General features: G+C 36.7%; 1 protein-coding gene across 7 annotated transcripts in view; it reads left to right on the top strand.

The window, feature by feature from the left end:
• The window catches only part of LOC118444812 (ankyrin repeat and SAM domain-containing protein 1A), a 103,504-nt gene that overhangs the window by 11,389 nt on the left and 72,713 nt on the right, over window positions 1–19,402 (top strand). For 4 of the 7 annotated variants that reach the window (XM_085659792.1, XM_085659791.1, XM_035873469.2 and 1 more), the window contains exons 2-11: window positions 1,415–1,495; window positions 1,721–1,877; window positions 2,104–2,249; window positions 2,614–2,736; window positions 6,816–7,042; window positions 7,440–7,656; window positions 9,972–10,193; window positions 10,543–10,819; window positions 11,664–12,413; window positions 14,822–14,996. In XM_085659792.1, coding sequence (XP_085515918.1) covers window positions 1,415–1,495; window positions 1,721–1,877; window positions 2,104–2,249; window positions 2,614–2,736; window positions 6,816–7,042; window positions 7,440–7,656; window positions 9,972–10,193; window positions 10,543–10,819; window positions 11,664–12,413; window positions 14,822–14,996 — 2,375 coding nt within the window. Of the gene's footprint in view, window positions 1–1,414; window positions 1,496–1,720; window positions 1,878–2,103; window positions 2,250–2,613; window positions 2,737–6,008; window positions 6,131–6,815; window positions 7,043–7,439; window positions 7,657–9,971; window positions 10,194–10,542; window positions 10,820–11,663; window positions 12,414–14,821; window positions 14,997–19,402 lie in introns of those variants that run through there. The other 3 variants (XM_035873470.2, XM_035873471.2, XM_085659793.1) reach the window with 2 other exon arrangements.

Genomic DNA, 19,402 nt, shown 5'->3' with positions numbered 1-19,402 from the left:
CTTTGCGACATCCTTCATGTGACGTTTATTACATAGCAAAGATATTGTAGAAGGAGAAGCAATATTGGGGATTTATTTTTATCAAGAAAATTGACTGTAGGAAGTTCAGGATTTTTCTCAAGAATTTCTCTTCCTGTTTATCACATTTTTATTGTTCCTGTAAGTAAACCATCGAAATTCTTATTTCTTTTCTCGAAACATATTTTGAACGTATTTATCGACATATCATATAATGACATTTTCTTCGAGTTAATGTATCTTTAATGCAGTATCAAGTAAAAAAGAGGGTAGGATCCTGAGGTAGAATCGTCTACGAAAGGTTAAGAGAGGAAAAGAGAGAGATAGTCAAGGTATTACAGCTTTTCGTTATATCCAGGAGATAGATAGATAGATACAACGAGAGAGACAGAACTAAAGGAAGCTTGCTCACATTTATAGGGCTATTTGTGGGGGTTGCGAGAATGCAGTCGTCTATTTTGGAACTGGGTGGGCAACAAAGGCGCGTAATGAGAACATGTGTCGGATGCAGGAAGCTTCATTAGCGAACCTGTTCCTGTCTGCGGACTCCATTGTGGACACCATCTAACCTTCTGTATCGTGCCGATAGTGGCCGGTGTCGTGATAGCTAACGCTTACGTCATACTTTGTCAATGCAATAGCGATGAAACTTAGAAGAGACGGCAATCGAATGATTGTAGAGAGTATCAAGGGATCGAGAGTCAAAGTGATTTTCTGATAACGGAAATGAAGCTAGAACCGAACCTTGTCATGTCCGGGAGTGTTCCGGATGATTTATCAACAAACACTAACGAGTCATTACTCCATTTGCGACGATTTATTTACATAAATTGTTCTTAAATTGTTTGCATGTAAGTAAACGAAACAAAGACGACAAGTTCCAGAAAAAATTTTCTATTTCATTTCTTCTGTTAGTAAAATTTGACGAATGATGAATAATTTAATTTTATGATACATACGCTCGGTTTCGATAAAGTTTTGAAAATATCTCAAGGAATGACGAAGACCAGTCAGTAATTTGTCACGCGAATACATCATGTAACACGAAACCATCTTCCTGCTTGTATAAAACAATTGTCAGGGTATCGTTTACAATGACTCAATGTGAATTCTTAATTGCGGATGCTAGTTCCCTACCCTTCTCTCTATTTACGTACTTGTTCTCAATTTGCGTTTGATGGTCGATACTGATATATCATTGGTGACCCAGTTATCATTGTTAAATTTTAACGATGTTTAAATTGTCAGATTATTTGTTTCAGTATGTTTTTTCGTTCACGTGGTAGAATGCAATCTATATAAAAAATTATCCATGGTCCTCGTTTGCTGTTAAATTATATAAAACAAAGAAGATATAGAATGTTTAAAAATATTTTCTAATATGTCGTATTTGCAGTTTACGACGAGGTCCAGGTGCTAACGTGCAAGATGCCAGTGGATATACAGCCCTTCATCATGCAGCTCTCAATGGTCATCGGTATGAATTCAAATTCATTAAAATCATTTGTTTGAAATAATAAATTTTGCATTCTATGCTTAATATAACTTTTTAATCATGGTTCAATGTTTATTCAATTAAAGATTTTATTATTGATACGTGATTTTTTTTTATACTACTTTGATTATAATTTTAACGGATTATCGATTTATAAATTTTTCACACGGCTTAACGCTAATTTTATCGTTGCTCTTTTCTATCCAGTGAAGTAGTCAAGTTATTGCTCCAATATGAGGCTTCTACCAACGTCGTAGATGCTAAAGGATCTTCGCCACTTCATTTGGCAGCTTGGGCAGGTGATGCTGAAATTGTGCGGTTAATTCTTAGTCAAGGGCCCTCGGTACCTAAAGTCAATCTAGCGGTAAGCGATTTCAAAAATAAAATCATTCGAAAAAATCTTTTTAAGAGAGAAGATCATACTTCGTGAGAATTTTTCGATGGTACCTGCCATTTTTGTGTTATCTCAATTTGTAAAGCAATAAAGCAGAAAATATTTCTTCGATGTTTCTTCGAAGTTGAAAATTCTTGCAAACTGATCTATCGAACTACAGCCAGAAAAGATTGCACTGTGTTTTATACGATTACAGACAAAGGACAACGAGACGGCCTTGCATTGTGCTGCACAATATGGACACACGGAAATAGTGGCGCAGCTGTTGCAGTACGGATGCGACCCGAGTATCCGCAACAGCCGCGGAGAATCTGCTCTCGACCTCGCCGCGCAATATGGCAGGTAAATGGATTGTACGAATTTTTAAATCTATGAGAGAAAGTTCGATGGAGAGAGAAAGGTCCATCTGTCGATACGCTGATTTTATTTTATATAAAACGTTATACGAGTTGATTTACAATTTGTGGTTTAAAACAAAAAAATAATGTACAAATTAGTAAGAAAGAATATTATAAATAAAATAATAATTTTTATTATAAAAGGATTAATATAAAACTAATAAATCTAGATATTATATAAGTATTTGTTTGCTTTTTAACAAAGTCTAATATCGTTGGTAAACATATTTATAGAGTATGGTTTTGTAAATATCATTAGAATAGATATAAAGGATATCGAAGATGCTAGACATGTCATTCACTTATAGATTGGAAACAGTGGAGCTACTAGTGCGAACCCATCCAGAGTTGATTGAATCTCTACGTAGTTCTTCTTCGTCTTTGATCTTCCCACATACTCCATTGCATTTAGCATCACGTAATGGACATAGGTAAGTATTTGATTTTAATTTAGTTTACTATAGATCTTAAATTCTCTAATTAAAAGCATTTTATAAATTGGAATATTATTTATTTATTTTTAATACTTTCGGAGTATATATATAATCTTCAGATTATCTAAATTGGTTTTTTATTTATTTGTTATATATTTTAAATGACAAAAGTTTTCATCTGAAAAAATCATAAATCATGATCACTTTATTCCGCTGACTAAGCTTTCTGCAGGACCTATCGTGAATCGTCTTGGTATTCGATTTGTAGTACCGCAAGTTCGGGATCCATTTGATATTGTGCAGAGCCCACGTTCTCTTTATTTGATTAAGCTGATCCGATGATCGCTGCAGCGCGTTTGACCACGCGTCCGGGCATTGGTCTACACATTCATTGGCAACCACCACTACCACGACCACTTCTACCACTGCCACCACCATCACCATCAACGCCATTTTATATTGCGTTACAATTGGCGGTGTCGCTGTTAGATTAGCCGCAATTCGCGCAAGCAGGGTATTTGCACCGATGCGTATTTCGGTGCATTTGAGTACACCATTTCGCGGTCCTGTGATTTTGTTGGAATGAAAAAAATTCGTCATTACGTTTTTATCCAAACCGAACTCATAAATTTGATCACATATCAGTGGACTATATTGATTAATCTAAAAATATAATCTTTACTTTCATAGACTTGGGAATAATAAGAAATAGAAATTAACAAATCCGATCAGAGCTGATCGACGAAACGAAATCGAACAACCCTTTTTTTTTCCTTTTCATTTTTCTTTGGGAAATTTTTATCAATCATTTCTTATCAGCAATACCGTCCGCTCTAATTTCCAAATAATGCCCATTCCGCGATGTTGTAAACCTGGACAACAATGGGCTCGTTCGAGCAAACCATAACGATGTAGAGCCATTTGCAGAGCCGACGATTAGAACCAATCAGAGAGCACCGTGTTGCGTAATCCCGTCGAATGGGATATATGCCTGCATCCAACTGGCACGGTCCGATGCAACCCTCTCAGAGTAACACGTCCTATGTTACCATCTACCAGTTCGAACGTATCCTCTCTCCTCTCTCTTGTGAACACGAATGCATCAGAACGCATCATGCCGGCCAACAGCCGGCCAACCTCTCTCTGATTCATCCGTGCGAATTGCAATCGACCTCCGCCTCTCGATAGCGAGAATCGTATTAATTAACACCGTCAGAACGTATCGACCTAGATTATCTACGATTGCCTTTAGCAAAAGGTGCTTTTGGGCATCCGGACGTATACTTGTTTATCGTCTTTGATAGTTTAATAGACAAAACTAATCAATATATGTTTTATATATGGTGAATTAGATTATTTTTCATCGCAAATAATTTTCGAAGATTTATACTCAAACGGTTTATTTAAGGAACGCTAATAGATCGGTCGACCTGAAAGAGTTAACCTTTTGCATGAGAACAGCCGTGTTGTCATTATCTTCTTCCTTATCCTCACGTATTTTCAGTTCACACGTATATGCAGTTTAACCGATATACACGTGACCGTGTGTGTATGTGTGTGTATAGATCATAACGTGAACTTTGAAAACTTGCTAATGGAAAGGTTAAAGTTATTTTCGCCTAGGAGAGCGAAAGAAACAGAGAAAGAGAGAAAAAGAACGAGAGAGAGAGAGAGAGAGAGAGAGAAAGAGAGAGAGAAGCTTTGTATTTTATACCTCATGTATCATCAAGGATGATGATGCATTTGAGAAAGGATATATATAGATTAAAATGAGCAAATCTCATTATTTGTATCGTCGAATGAAATTAGAGCGGTCTGTTCAGGCTATGTCGCGATTCCTAAAATGCGAATGAAAGAGCGTGCTAGAACGTATGTGTCATAGGAAATCGTAAATTCGTATTCGCGTTAATGGTTTGTTAATTAAATAATATTGTAAGCACCGGCGTACGTTGTCCAATCGATCGTTTAATCGGATGGCGTGAGAGATTAACCGGATAATCGATTACATTGACGTGGTACGATCGCGCGAGGAAAATAAGTGAAAACGTTATTAACATATTCTATCAGCCGACTTTGAATTAGTTTTCTTACTCCCTTTATGGTAGTCTCACGCTCGATTGCTTCTCATGAAATATGTTCTTTCGTTTATTTTTCCGCAATATAAAATCTTATGGCAGAGTAGTAATAACAACAGGAATGGCAATAGTATCGAAGAACTGTAGCGGAATACCAATGATTTTGATCATTGTTCTTTCAACAATTATATTCGATATAAAGTTACACGCCCTCCTCTTTTCGAGGCTTGGACGATCGCTCGTTTAACAAGCGGAATATCCATTTTTATCGTTTCGGCCGATTCGTTTTCATTTAACATAGCGATGGTACACGTCCATAATCCTCTTGGTAAGCCTTTAAAATAATCGCCGGTAGGATGCGTAGAATATGTATGTGTGTGTGTGTGTATATATGTATGCATGTATGTATATATGTATGTATGTATGTATGTATGTATGTATATATATATGTATGTATATATGTATGTATGTATGTATGTATGTATGTATGTATGTATGTATGTATGTATGTATGTATGTATGTATGTATGTATGTATGTATGTATGTATGTATGTATGTATGTATGTATGTATGTATGTATGTATGTATGTATGTATGTATGTCTGTATGTATGTATGTATGTATGTATGTATGTATGTGTGCATGTGTGTGTATGTGTGATAGAAAGAAAAAGAGGGACGAAGGGTAGAATGTTGGAATGGGTTAGAGAGAGTGGTAGTGGCTGGTATCGAAATGGTCGGCGATCGTGAATCGCCGCGAAACGGTGCTCACATTGTAATCGGGTATAACGTCGGTTTTTCTATGCATCCTCGCAGCCGGTAATCGCTTTAACCGTCGCTCGCTGCTTATAATGCGATCGCATTTGGCGATATACAGTACAGTCCGATGGTTGCATTTTATACCGATGGCGCGTACGTTTGCGTGCTTGAATGTGGATACGAAGAGAAAGACAGAGAGAGAGAGAGAGAGAGAGAGAGAGAGAGAGAGAGAGAGAGAGAGAGAGAGAGAGAGAGAGGGAGAGAGAGAGAGAGAAGGGGAACGTGACATTTTATCGCTCGAATTTTGGTTAAATAACGCCTAGCTGTACGTACGCATGTGTATGTGCAAGTGAGATAGATAGATAGAGAAAGAGAAAGAGAGAGAGAGACTGGAAGAGAGGGAGAGAGGGAGGGAGAGAGAGAGGGAGGGAGAGAGAGAGAGAGAGAGAGAGAGAGATTGAGTTTGTTTTAGTGAGAAAGAGACGAACTCTACTTTGACGTTTGCTGGAATTGCAGAATGAGCGAGAGAGAAAGAGAGAGGATTGGCGATAGTGCAGGTGAGCAAAGGGATTGAGAGGGTGAATGTGGGAGAAAGCGAATGGTGGGGGTGGAGTAATGTCTATTATCGGATTCAATATCGCTGCTCTCGGTAAGCCAGTATACAAATACTCCTATGGCACGGTAATAACAACGTAGGTGCATGCGAATCCGATCCTCAGCCGCGAATCCTATATGCGACGGATGGCTGCGGTCACTGCAGTCGGCGTGGGCCGCACGATGGAATTCGTATTTTGCGATTTCGATTGTCCGAGACTATCGAAAATGTATGTACATATATGCGCCGTACCGATGCTGCACGATCGCATGCTAGTAGCCCCTTTGGGAAAGGCAAGGGTGCGTTCTTTGTTCAATTTTGCCAAGAGGATTATTATGTTGGCCATAGGCAATGCTTCATAACCATTTTGTCATCTAGTCGTTTAATCCTATTGGTAATACTCGGTCGGTTTTATTTTTTAATTAATAAAATCAAATTTGTTAAATTAACAAATGAATCTTATCTATTAATTATATTTAAGAAATTCTTAAAGTCGATTCGAAATTAATAAATATTCCGAGTAAATTGATAATCAATATATAAATTGATTACCAAAACGAATTATCAAGGTATTTGTTCATTTTTGTTTTTTATTACTATCATGATGTTATCTTTTGTTTTCTTTTTTTCTCCTCTTTTTTTTGTAGAGCCGTCGTGGAAGTTCTACTCGCTGCGGGAGTGGATGTCAACACAAGAACGTCCGCTGGTACAGCGATGCACGAGGCGGCACTTTGCGGTAAGATGGAGGTTGTCCGAGCACTTTTGGACAGAGGCGTGGATCTGGGAATCAGGGATTCTCGTCAAAACACCGTTTTAGACCTTTTGGGACAATTTCCGCCACACGTCACCCAAGATATTACGGCTGTAATAAAGAGTACGTTGGAATTGCTGCGGGTTGTCCTTCTACTTTTCTCATCTCTTTCTATTCCATATTTTTCATTTTAATTACAAGAATATTAATTGCGACCCTTTTTACGGTATTCAACATTACCATAATTATGCATATGCAAGAGAAGCGAATAACTCACGCTATTATTCATAATTTTATTACGTAAATAAATACGAATAAAAATCTGTAATAATGGTAAATCTTTATTAAGTGATTTGTAACATATATAAAAAGTAAAGAATGGTATAATTTTTTAGAATCTATTTGACTAACTTTTCGATGAATCAATATATTATACGTGATCTATGAATTATTAGAATTAACATCGCTTCTTTTTTTTTTGTTACACGTGCAATGATATAATATTATCTTTTATGTGCAGGGCACAGGTCTTCTTCCGGAGTGGAAAGCGATGCCGACAGTGAGAACTTGCCACCGATTCCGGTTCAGGGTGGTGACTCGTTGGGTAGCCCTTATGAGAATGTACGCCCTGGGGATGATCTTTCTCCGGCGGAAGGGACGTCGCCCACTCAATGGCAGTTCTATCATAAGCCTCGGGACGATGATCGCCGTGTCTCCGGAACTTCCGTTATGTCTTTGTGAGTATACTTTCTTTTTTTATCTTATTTTCTTCTTTCTCCTCGTTCTTCCGGTTTTATTGCGTCTCTCACGATTGACTTCGTTGCGCCCTACGTGTTATCTATTTCTTTTTTTTTTGCTTTTTTTTTCCTTCGCTGAAATTTCGTCAGTATCGATGGATTATATTCATGTGAACGAAAGATATAGACAATTATGCAATTTGTTTTGATCAAATAAAATAGAAAATTTTAATTAATCATCAAATTTTGGAGTAACGATTCTGTTTTTTGTAATAACGCACACATCTAATTTTTTTTTTTTTTTTTTTTTTTTTTCTTTTTGGTAAAGAATACCATGTTTTATTCATAGACATTTAGATATCACAGTGTATAATCTAATGTTTACAAGTATTTTTATCGTGACTTCTTTTACGTTTTTATATTTATATACATTTATATTTATATACGAAGCAGAAAAGAATTCCGATCATTTCTAGGTATAAGTCAAGTAGATATTATTTATATTTAAAATGTCAAACGTTATATTTTCTAACGAATCATATTACTCATTTCATATCGGATACAATGTACACGACGTAAGTTCGATTGTTTCAAGTGACACACTACATCGAATAATTAGACATTGGGAAACATTGTATATGTACGTTTCTAGTTTACTACGGGTATATAATTTAGCGCTATTTCGTTCTCGTTTGCGTCCAGTTTCCGGTCACGTCGCTTCCTCATTAGAATGAGTGCTCGCATGAACTTTTACGAAGAGAACGCGTAGCTGCACCGGGCGAAAGAGAATCTTCATCTAGATAGTTCTCGGTCAACTAATTAGTCTGACATTTTTCCAGAAAGTAAGCTTAATCCTTAAACGAGCAACGCGTGATTCTTGCTCTCTTCGAACTATCATCATTATACTATTTATTAATACCAAAGAAAGGAAGAAACGTGGAATGTGAGTGAAAGAAGGATGAATAGCAGAAGAGAGAAAAATAAACGAGAGCAAGGAGAAAAAGAGAAAGAAAGAAAGAAAAAGAAAAAGAGAGAGAAAGAGAGAGAGAGAGAGAGAGAGAGAGAGACCAGCTCACTCTCGCAAAACGTAGTAGGGACGTAATATTTCGCAGAAAGACTCGATATTTGTATGTATGTATAACGCGTAGGTGCGTGCAAGTACATGCATTGCTGTGTGTTAGCTTTAATATAGGAGATGTGGGCAAACAAAAGCATAGACGTGGACCTAGCATCGTGAGAGTGAATGAGTGAGTACAGAGAGATAGAGAGAAAGAGAGAGAGAGAGGGAGGGAGGGAGGGTGGTAGGGAGAGAGAAAGAGAAAGAGAAAGTTACTGGACCAGCGGAGGGATGATGATGTCTGCTTGCGTAGCTGCTACCACTGCCACCATCGTTGCCATGTCCCACACTAGCTAGCTATACCTGCTTCTTTTAGCTACAGCCGGTATCATTGCTGGCTCCTGTTAGTTGCTGCTACTACTAGTGTTGCTAGTGCTGCTGCTACTACTTCTGCTACTGCCACTGTTGGCGTTACCCTTGCGTTAGCCACAGAGCTGGAGGTTCTCGGGTCGAGAAGGGAAGTTTCGATGTATAGGTGGAGGAAAGAGTGAGAGAGAGAGAGAGAGAGAGAGAGAGAGAGAGAGAGGGGAAGTGGCGCGGCCGCGTGTAGCCCCAGCGCGTTAAGCACCGCTTGGCTTGGTTTAATTTTCCTGATGTAGGCAGGCGATGGTGGGTCCGACCGTCTCGTTTGCCCCAGGTCACCCCCGCCGCATTGCCCCATTGCTACTCGCTCTCTCGCTCTCTACTTCCGCTAGCTACTAAGGCCGACCGGTTGGCTGAACTCGACTCGGAGTGAGAAGGATAAAGAATGAAGGGTGCAATGCCAGCCAGGAAAGCCCTCCATCGTCCGTGTTTGACATTGGTATCCCCGACTCGGCCTGCCTCGAGATGAATCCATCACGTTAAACAATGTAAATGTTAGCCCGTCTCAGCAGCACAAAACTAATAACCATGCCTCTCAACCGTGTCCTCCGGGCATGGCCTTCTCTTCTCCTGCTATTCGACTTGTTTTTCGCAAGATATTCTCTCGTCGTTTTTTAGCATTTGTTTTCCCATATCGTTTCGTATTCGTTGAAATAGATCAGATACATTTGGAAATTATCCAGGGGGTTTAGAAGTACAGACGATTTCACTTCGATGGGACGTGTTCGATATCGATGTTATCAATTCCGTAAGCTTCCCTTGAAAAAAGTAAAAGAAAATGATTAAAATTATGAAAGAAAGATTTGACGAGCCTAGTTGGCGTAACGCGTTTCAGCGAAGACGGGCGGAATAGGGGACCAGTGAATGGAGTACGGAGGACTATCCCGCAGACAGAGGATTACTCCGACCTCAGCTCAGTCTTCGACAGTGTTCTCATGTCTATGTCTGACACTCTCAACTCCATAAATACTCTTGAAAGTTCCGACCAAACACCGGAAGACAAAGCACAAAACACTATCACCTCTAGAACACCGTTACAACCACGTGACACGACAGGGTAATGACATAAACATTTAGCACGTGGATCATTTACATCTTTATAATTCGCTTATCATGAAATAGAACGAACGAACTGCGTTTTCATTTTCGAGATAATCCCTTTAAATATTAAAGTTAGAATAATTTATAAGTAGATATATAATTCAAATTGGAAAGCTCAGTTCGATCGAATTAATGGCTATAACGGTTTAAATCATAATCGGAGGATGTAGAATAATTTGACTTCCGTTCGAGATCTTATAGGAGTATGGAAACTTCGATTTGATTGGTATGTAGTTAGTATTTGTAACGGTAATAATCGTAATTGATAAAGTTCAAGGATGTAGTTTGTGGATCTGTTATCATAGGGGTTCTGATAGCGGATTGTATCAAACGCCACCTGTACCAAGAGGAACTATGGAGGGTAGTTTCGTGTCGGAGGATCTGTCCTTGACATTGCCCACGGGATATGGTGGTAACAGGGAGTCCGATCAATTGAGCGTTTCCTCGTCATCTAGCGTTGGTGGACCGAGCCCACGGGAACGACGTTGTTTGGCCAACGATTCCGGTGCCCCTGGGATTTACTTACCAATGGCGCCCCTGTCCAGCTCACTTCATAGCCCTGCCTCTAACAGCAAAGTTTCGGTAAGAAATTTTTTTCTTTTTATGGGGGTGAAATGACGTCATAAACGAATCAAAATTATTCGGAGATATCGATCTTTTATGTTAATAATAATGTCTTGAATATTTCAATTCCACCGTTTATACAATCGATTTAGCAATCGTCATCATTAAATTAAGAATACGAGGAATAAAGTTATTAGTTTACGATTAATATTCTAGATCGATTACGCGTTCTAATAAGAGAATGGTTCTGTAAATGTTCTATACGTAGCGAAGTAAGATATCGACAATGTTTATACCATAGAGTGTGCTTTAAATTGATGGAGGTATCATCAATTTCGTGGCTTCTACGGTAGAGAATTCTCCTCGTTGATCGATTTCTCGATAATTGGCCTGTCGATTCGATCGTTGTAACGGAGAAATCTAATACGAAGGTAGAGGAAATAGATTTTTGCATCGCTCAACACAAAATATAGAACTGATGGAAAATCCTTTGAAAATACAGTTCAGGTTAACGCGTTTTTATGACTACTTTTCAATTTGTATTCGGATATATATAATATATATATATATATATATATATATATATATATATATATATATACGTATAATATACACACATATATATATTTAGATGCTATATTTAGATATAAAAGAGTGTAGTTGTTGATCGATGACAAACGAATGTGTAGTTATTTTTTTGTTCGCAATACATAAATTTAATATACTCTGCAGCGATAATATTGACTTACTATCGAATGAATCGATCTATTATGATTTCATATCGTATAGCATAGAGATCGTTGTAAAGTAGGTATCATGATCGATACCAATAGGGAGGCTGATTTCGTGGCGATTTTTGTAGCCGACACCGCCGAAGAAACCACCGAGGCGTAACCTATCGGTTTCGCCGACGCACCTGCAGACTCAAATGTCACTTTCGGCGGACTGTTCGTTGGGTCCAAGTAACTACGAGTACTTGTTCTTAGCACGTAGCGGTGCGCGTAGTCACATCGATCTTGAACAGCTGCAAAAACGTCGTGAGCAGTTACGACACGTGACGAGAAGCGTGGATCAGTACGTGGAAATGAAATCTCGTTTCGTGCCGTCTGTGGAAAGTGGCAATCGACGAGAGGCAATGCCAATAACGACAATAACAACAACAACAACAACAGCGAACACCAATGTAGAACCAATTGCAATAACATCTATTTACGAGAATCGTCCAATAAAGATGTTAAATCCACGAAGGAAACTTCGTAGACACGCTTACGAAGGCTATGAGTTTGATAACAACGGTCCTTGCGTCGATAAGTCGCCCTGTAGCGAGAACGATTCTATACATCAGGAACAAACCTTCGTCTCTAACGCCTTCCTTACTTTGAAGTCTTCCCAAGAAAGCTTGCTAGACGAAAAACGAGAGATTCTTGATGGTGGTCATACAATGATGGTTCAGGATAACAGAGAGGCAACAGATAAAAGACTCAGACGTGTGCAAATGATGTTTCCTACGAGTCCAACTCATTACGTTCAACCACCGACTCCCGATCATCCACCACCTTCTGCCATGCAAGCTGAGAAATCGATTCACGAACGTATTCGTCCATTGAGCCAGGTGAGCTTCGTATTTTTTTTTTTCACGTATTTCTTATAATTTTTAACTTTTTTTTTCAGAACAATTTTTTTATTTATAATATAATATTCGATAATATTACGATAGACGATTTACAGAGAAAGATTTCTTGTAATTGTCGTCATAAATATTTGCTTCCTCCGGTTTGTCAATATTCAACGAATATATCTTAGGAAGATCTTAGAAGATTCATTTCTGCACGTTTTGCTACGTGATCGTTGATGCATACAAAACGGTATGTTCGATTTCATATCTTCTCGTATCAGAGTTGCGCGAAACGTCGCGAAGTCGAGAAATTCCATCCATGTCAAAGATCGTTAAATCTCTCAGTCGATCCGAATCGTTGGATAGAAGATAAGCGGTAGTATATGGTCTCTAGTATGTATAGATATACTTATGTACGAACGTCTTACGTACAGGGCTATGTTTAATATACAAGCCCTGTTTGATCTGTGATGCGATTTCCAAGGAGCCAAATCTGGCAGTTCCCTACCCTATTTCTCTCCCTTTCGCTCTCTTAGTTTCTGCTCGTGGTATCAGCATCGTTCCTTCACAGCCGTTTGCCGCGTCATCCTGTGATCGCTCTGCTGTGAGACCGACTCTACGCGTACGCTTCCTCTCTCCTATCCACCGGTACTTGGATATCCATAGCGTGCTCTCTTATCTCTCCTCTCTCTCTCTCTCCCTCTCTCTCTTTCTCTCTCTCTCTCTCTCTCTCTCTCTCTCTATAGTGAGGATAGGATGCTTTTCTCTTCATCAAACGGTAACGGCGACGACGGCTGGTATATGCACTTGCAAATCCACATCTTTCAACGGCCGTATACGCTCGGCGAAATCTAACATAGCGAATGTATGTGTGCGTGCGCGCGTACATATATATGTATATATATATATGCGTATGTGTGTTTGTGTGTATGTGTGTCAACATACATGTGTATGTGTGTGTGTGTCTACATACGTGTATGTGTGTGTGTTTGTATGTATGTATATGTATATGTATATGTATCCTTTTCGCTAGATGGCACAGAAGGGAAAAGGAGAACGTGTTCCTTCTGAAGGGAGCAACGTGCATCGTTGAAGTACGGATACGTTTCCGTTTGCTCGGAAGGATCCGTTGATACGTCGAAATCGTGTGAATCGAGCATTCTCGGCTTTTGCTTCGTTGCATCTTCGGAGAATTCTCAACTCGACTTCCGCTGTTATTTAGAAATCCACTTCTTCAACTATACGATCTTTCTACATTTGCAATCTGTCAGTTATGATGATACAATAAAACCAGTCAGATGTTGGGGTTTAGATAGGAATACGAAAAAGTTTCAATGAATTTCACGAGTCAAATTTTTTATTATTTTCTCATGATTATATTTATTTCATTGTAGATTAACGGAACTACGTTTTAATAGCTTTAAAATCGTCTAAGATATATTTCTTAAGAACGATAAAATTATTTGGAGAATTTTCCGTTGAGTCTCTGTTGAAATGTGATCGTTGACGTGATTTGATCAAATGTTGTTACGATCGTTGGTAACGCTCAGTGAAATAGACGAGGATAGGAAGAGAGACGAAGATGAGAGACTCGACAGGCAAAAGACGAAGGAAAGGACGAAAATGAAGGAACCGATTACGGATGGTTGCTTTTCACTTGTCAACTTCCGGGGGTTCACTAGAGCAGCAAAATGCAAGACGCCGACACCCTTTGGATAATGAAGTCCTCGACTTTTGCGCTTCTCTGATTCTCTCTCTCTCTCTCTCTCTCTCTCTCTCTCTTTTTCTTTCTCTCTTTTTTCTCTCTCACTCTCTGTCTTCCTTTCTTGAAAATGTTTCTCCATTTCTCTCCGCCATCTCTTCTACTTCGTCTTTCTGAAGCTTCTTTCTTCTTCCATTCCGTTGAAGCACAGAAAAATGTACGAATTTTTAGTGATGGTTTACGCTCTTTACCTCCAGAATGTTCATCGTAATGATGATCGTGTCTGCTATCTCTGATTTCTGGGATTTTAATTGCAAAAAATCGAGCCACATGAAATTTCTTTTTCCGCTGCTTTCTGCATTGTATTTTTAGTTGTATTTATTTACTTTTTTTTTTTAAATGCATAAATATCATATCTAATAAAAATCGATTCTTTAAATTTACCGAGAAAGAAAAGAGAATGCATTTTTAAATATTTGTTTCCATAAGAATTATTTGTTATAAAAATAAATATGGAATGATAAATAAATTTTTCCGAATAGAAGATAAAAATCTTTATATCTTTTGATAAGATTATAAAAAGAAAAAGAAACAACGCCCATCGTACATAATCCTCCAGAGATCACAATTACGTGTGACAAGAAGATAACTTCGCTGAGAAAAAAAGAAAAGAGAAAAATGTTTTACGTTCGTTTTTCGGCAGGTTTATAAAAGAAGATCTCGCGACATGGAAACGGAAACTGATGAGGATTTGCTACAATTTCCTGCAAGCGGTTCTCTCGATGCATCCAGCGGTTCTTTATCGAGCGTTTCTCTTTCGGACAAGAGCATGTCTACCGACAACGTTGAGGAATACTTCGGAGACGTGCCCTTCGCAGGTAAACAGCAACGCACGCTTGGCTGCACCGCATGACGCTTCTTTCTGACCACGTGTACATGCATAATCGTTGTGTTGCGTCTCTGTTGTTTACGGTTTGCCTGAACACGGATAGAGATACACTTGTTGCCGGACCTTTTTCTCCTTTCTCACGATAAAGATTTTCCAATTCCCTTCCTCTACTTTTTATTCCATTTTTTTTTATAGAGTTTGCATTTTAATGTTTAAAAATCGATGATATCTGAAAAAAGAATATTTTTTACACACACAATAATTTCTAATTAAATGTTTATGGGTGTGTGTGTGTGTATGTGTGTGTGTATATGTGTGTGCGCGCGCGCGTGTGTGTGTATATATATAAATTCCTTTCTGTTTTCTATCCAATCTTATCGATACACCAAAAAATGTATTAATGTCGATAAATTTCACCACAAAGAAAAAGAAATCTGTAGAAACTTCAATCTCCCTTCCCGCTCGTTTCGCTCCTGATATTAATCGGATGCACTTTAACCTGAAGAAACCTTTGTTGGAAAAAAAGGGAAGGTAATCTATCCTGGGGGCAAGTAGTACCTCCGTTATCGGACAGCTCGAGGAAGAACTCGTTCGTTCCATCGGAACTTGGATCGGGTATTGAAAAGCCCTTTTTGGTTTTATAAGAAAAAAAGGAAGCGACCATGAGATTCATTCGACGGTTAAGGGTGTGGATGGGGTTTGAAACGTGGTTATACGTATATAGATAGGTATATACGTATATGTATATATATATATAAAATATATATGGCAGAAAGAACGTCGATCGCGAGTATAATAAAATCGAAACGATTTCGAATTTATATCTTGGCCGAACTAACAATAAAACTTTAAAACGTGACACGAAAAGAGCACGATCGTGTTAGTAGAAAAAGAGGTTAACGATTCGGAAAGCTTGTTATTTTTGTGACACGTGATCGAAAATAGTAACTAGCCAATTATTGATTGTTGTTCGTAAATTAACTTGACGTATGTAATAGAAATTTCTCTTCGATTAAAACGTTGAGAAGTTAACGTCCATCGTAATTGTCGTGCTTGCTAAATTGAACATTCCCAGTATGACCCTTCCATGCTCGTTGACCGATTTAGTTAACGTAAGTGTCACAAATGATACAGTTAAGGGGTATCAGATGTACAGTGAATAAGCTAATTCGTTAGATTTTCAGGAAATAATCAAAATGATCTATCATGTATTAGGTTTTGTGTATATAGGTATTGTATATAATAATACATATATAACGTGTTTATAATTATATATGGAGACTTTACGAAATCTATATTGCAACTGCAATGTAATCAAATACTATTTCCTGATTCATCGTATATTTACTACAATGATAAACATATTGTTTGTTTTATAAACAATTTTAATGATATTATATTATACAAGATAGAAACTTGGCATAAAAGAAAGAATCGAGATTCTCATTTGTCAGTAGTGTTACTAGAGATTTTATATTATCGTTATTGTTCTAGTATATTTTTTTAATAGATATATTTTTCTTTCTTACTAAATACACAATTATGTAAGTACATATACGTATCTATCTCTTTGATATTACATTTATAACGCAGTATTTAATGACAGTATAGATATTAACAAAGAGTAGCTTCGCGTCCGTATACTGGTAGTATTAAGAGATATTATTGTAGATAAAAGTAGACAAGAATTTAATAAATAGTAGAGTCCAAATTAGTATAATAAGTTATACTATTAAGTATATGTATACGAATATAGTGGAGCCAAGTAGTGCAGGTATATACCTATATATATATATATTTTACATATATATATATATATATATATATATATATATATATATATATGTAAAAATGTTATTCATTGATGTAGTAAGTATAATGAAGTATTCGATATATTATAATGTCGTTGATAGATTCGATTTTGATCCTGTAAATAACGTGTGAACTGAATGTTATAACAATAAGAATTTTAACAAATTCGTTAACAATTTTAGAGCATGCATACTTTCTTGTTTTTTCTTTATTTTTATTTTTTTATTTTTTTATTTTATATTTTTTATTTTCTTTTTACTAACGTATATAAATGTCCTGTGACTTTAATCAATTTCAATTTATGATATAATTTAAAATACAGCACAGTTAAGTTCAATAATAGACAATTTTGAAATTCTTTTGCACTATTCTCAATAAGCCGAGACTATTTTCTATGTGATAAAGTTCTATAGTCAAAAACGAATCTATCTTATACGTGGAAAAATTATACTAAAGGATTATAGAATAAGAAAAGTAGTTAAACGTCTTCCTCGTATTTGAATTTGTTGTGATTTATTTCAGAATTTATTCTCTGATATAAGATAATTCACACAAATATTGATATTAATGTAATCATTCGAGATATACGAGCAGACATATATATATATAAAAGGCTATTTAGATAGTAGGAGAAATATATGTATATATATTTACTTTTTAAAGTTAAGCAATTTATCGTTTATAATATAACATTGGTTTGGTAATAAACGTTGCGCTGCTATAATGTATGCGATGTCTACATTTATTTTGTCGCTTCGTTTGTCCTTTAAAGCTTTTGTGAGATATTAAGTAATATCTCTTCGTATTTGTCAAGCATATAAAAAATATTTTATTTTATTTTTTTTTATATATATATATATAATATTTCAGTACACGCTATCGATGTAATAATGAACGATTTAGAGAGTTATTGTATGGCACGATAGTTTTCAAAATTGTGCTACATCCGCCAAATATTGTTGTAATAAAAATTGTACAAATTGTATATATGTATGTAATTATCATTTGCTGATCATTACAAGAGTGCATCATATTCATTTACACAGATGCGTTCTTTGCATCGTATTTCATTTACACGATGAGTCAATTTCATGCTTGCAAATATTTGACATACACGAACACATATAAAAAGTCTCGTCCAATTATCTATAATTTGCATTTTTTATAACGAAGACGTTCTTATATAACAATGCATGCAATTGCGAGGAATGAGATTAAAAGATGTTACATATGGACGCTCTTTCGTTAGATAAGAAGTAAATTTGTTAAAGAATTTCGTCCGAAATTCGACCTTTCTCTTCGAAGCTTTGTTTACAGGTCAGTGAATACAGTATATACTTTATTCAATATATTTGTTTACGATATAATCTGGATATTCATTCTTCTTTAAATTTTTTTTATAAATTGCATATAATTCTTATATGCTAATGCATGTTTTCGCTATATTTCGTTTCATTTTCTTCAAACGCACTTTCAAAATTTTAACTCTATCCTATCAGTAAAGCTCAGGTAATGTCTATTTAATTGTATTTAATCAGCTATGCCATTACAAAGCTGACGAGCAAATGGTTTCTCTAAATATTTGTAAATGCGCAAGACCTCACGAGTGAGAAATATATTTGAACGGTTAAAATTGTCATTATTTATCGATTTTACGGCTATATTTAAATTAAGGATAATGTGTCTTAAGTATAAACGATCAGGCGTTGCAATAAAAGAATAATTTATACATCATCGCTGATATAATGTAAAAAATCATCACGGTAGGTGAGTCTCGTTCGATTCAACTAGGGCAAGGTGAGATTGCATTAGTAACATCGACTATACACGTTTTTCTTTCCCTTTCTTATTTTCAAATAATAATTATAAATTATCTATAGATCGTTCATAATCTTTCACAATTACTATTAATTCCTTGAATTGAATAATTCATAATCGATGTACAATTTTTGATTTGATAAAAAATAATCAATTAGTATTTTTCTTTTCAGATTTCATTGTTCATCAAATAAAATAATTTTGTTCATAAATTCCACGAGAAACGTCTCTCGTAACGCGACTTTTCGCACGCGTATTATAAGTGTCACCGATATTGTTGTTTTGCATACGTTTGGTAACATTATCGTCGTTACATTTAGACTAACGACAACACAGAATGTATCGTTTTACCTGAACGACTGCTTCTTCTCGCATATGCTCTTTGTATGTATTTTTTTTTTTCTTCTACGCGTACAGATAAACGTAGAATATATACACAAGAAACGTACACACGTATTAACGTACGTTTATGTCCATACACACAGGCACACATACGTTTACGTACGTATACGTAGTAGAGGCGTGGATGGCTGACGATAGATATTCTTATCTGACAGCGGACAGACACGATGATTTTCTGTCTCAGGAGAGTCAGTAGGTACGCGACGCTTCGACCGGCTAAGCGTTGTTTTCGTTCGCTCTCGAAGCGTGAATCGATTAATTAGGTATTTGTTCTTTCTCTGATAAAAGAAACGTCGAACAAATGAGTATTGTTTTCGCGTGGTGAAATAAGAAAATTAAATGGGTAATCGTATGTTCAAAGAA

This window comes from Vespa mandarinia, chromosome 10 (assembly GCF_050613455.1).
Source record: "Vespa mandarinia isolate Hongniang chromosome 10, ASM5061345v1, whole genome shotgun sequence".
NCBI classification, from domain to species: Eukaryota; Metazoa; Arthropoda; class Insecta; order Hymenoptera; family Vespidae; genus Vespa; species Vespa mandarinia.
The sequence above is the reverse complement of the archived record's forward strand: the minus strand, read 5'-3'. Positions and strand labels throughout refer to the sequence as shown.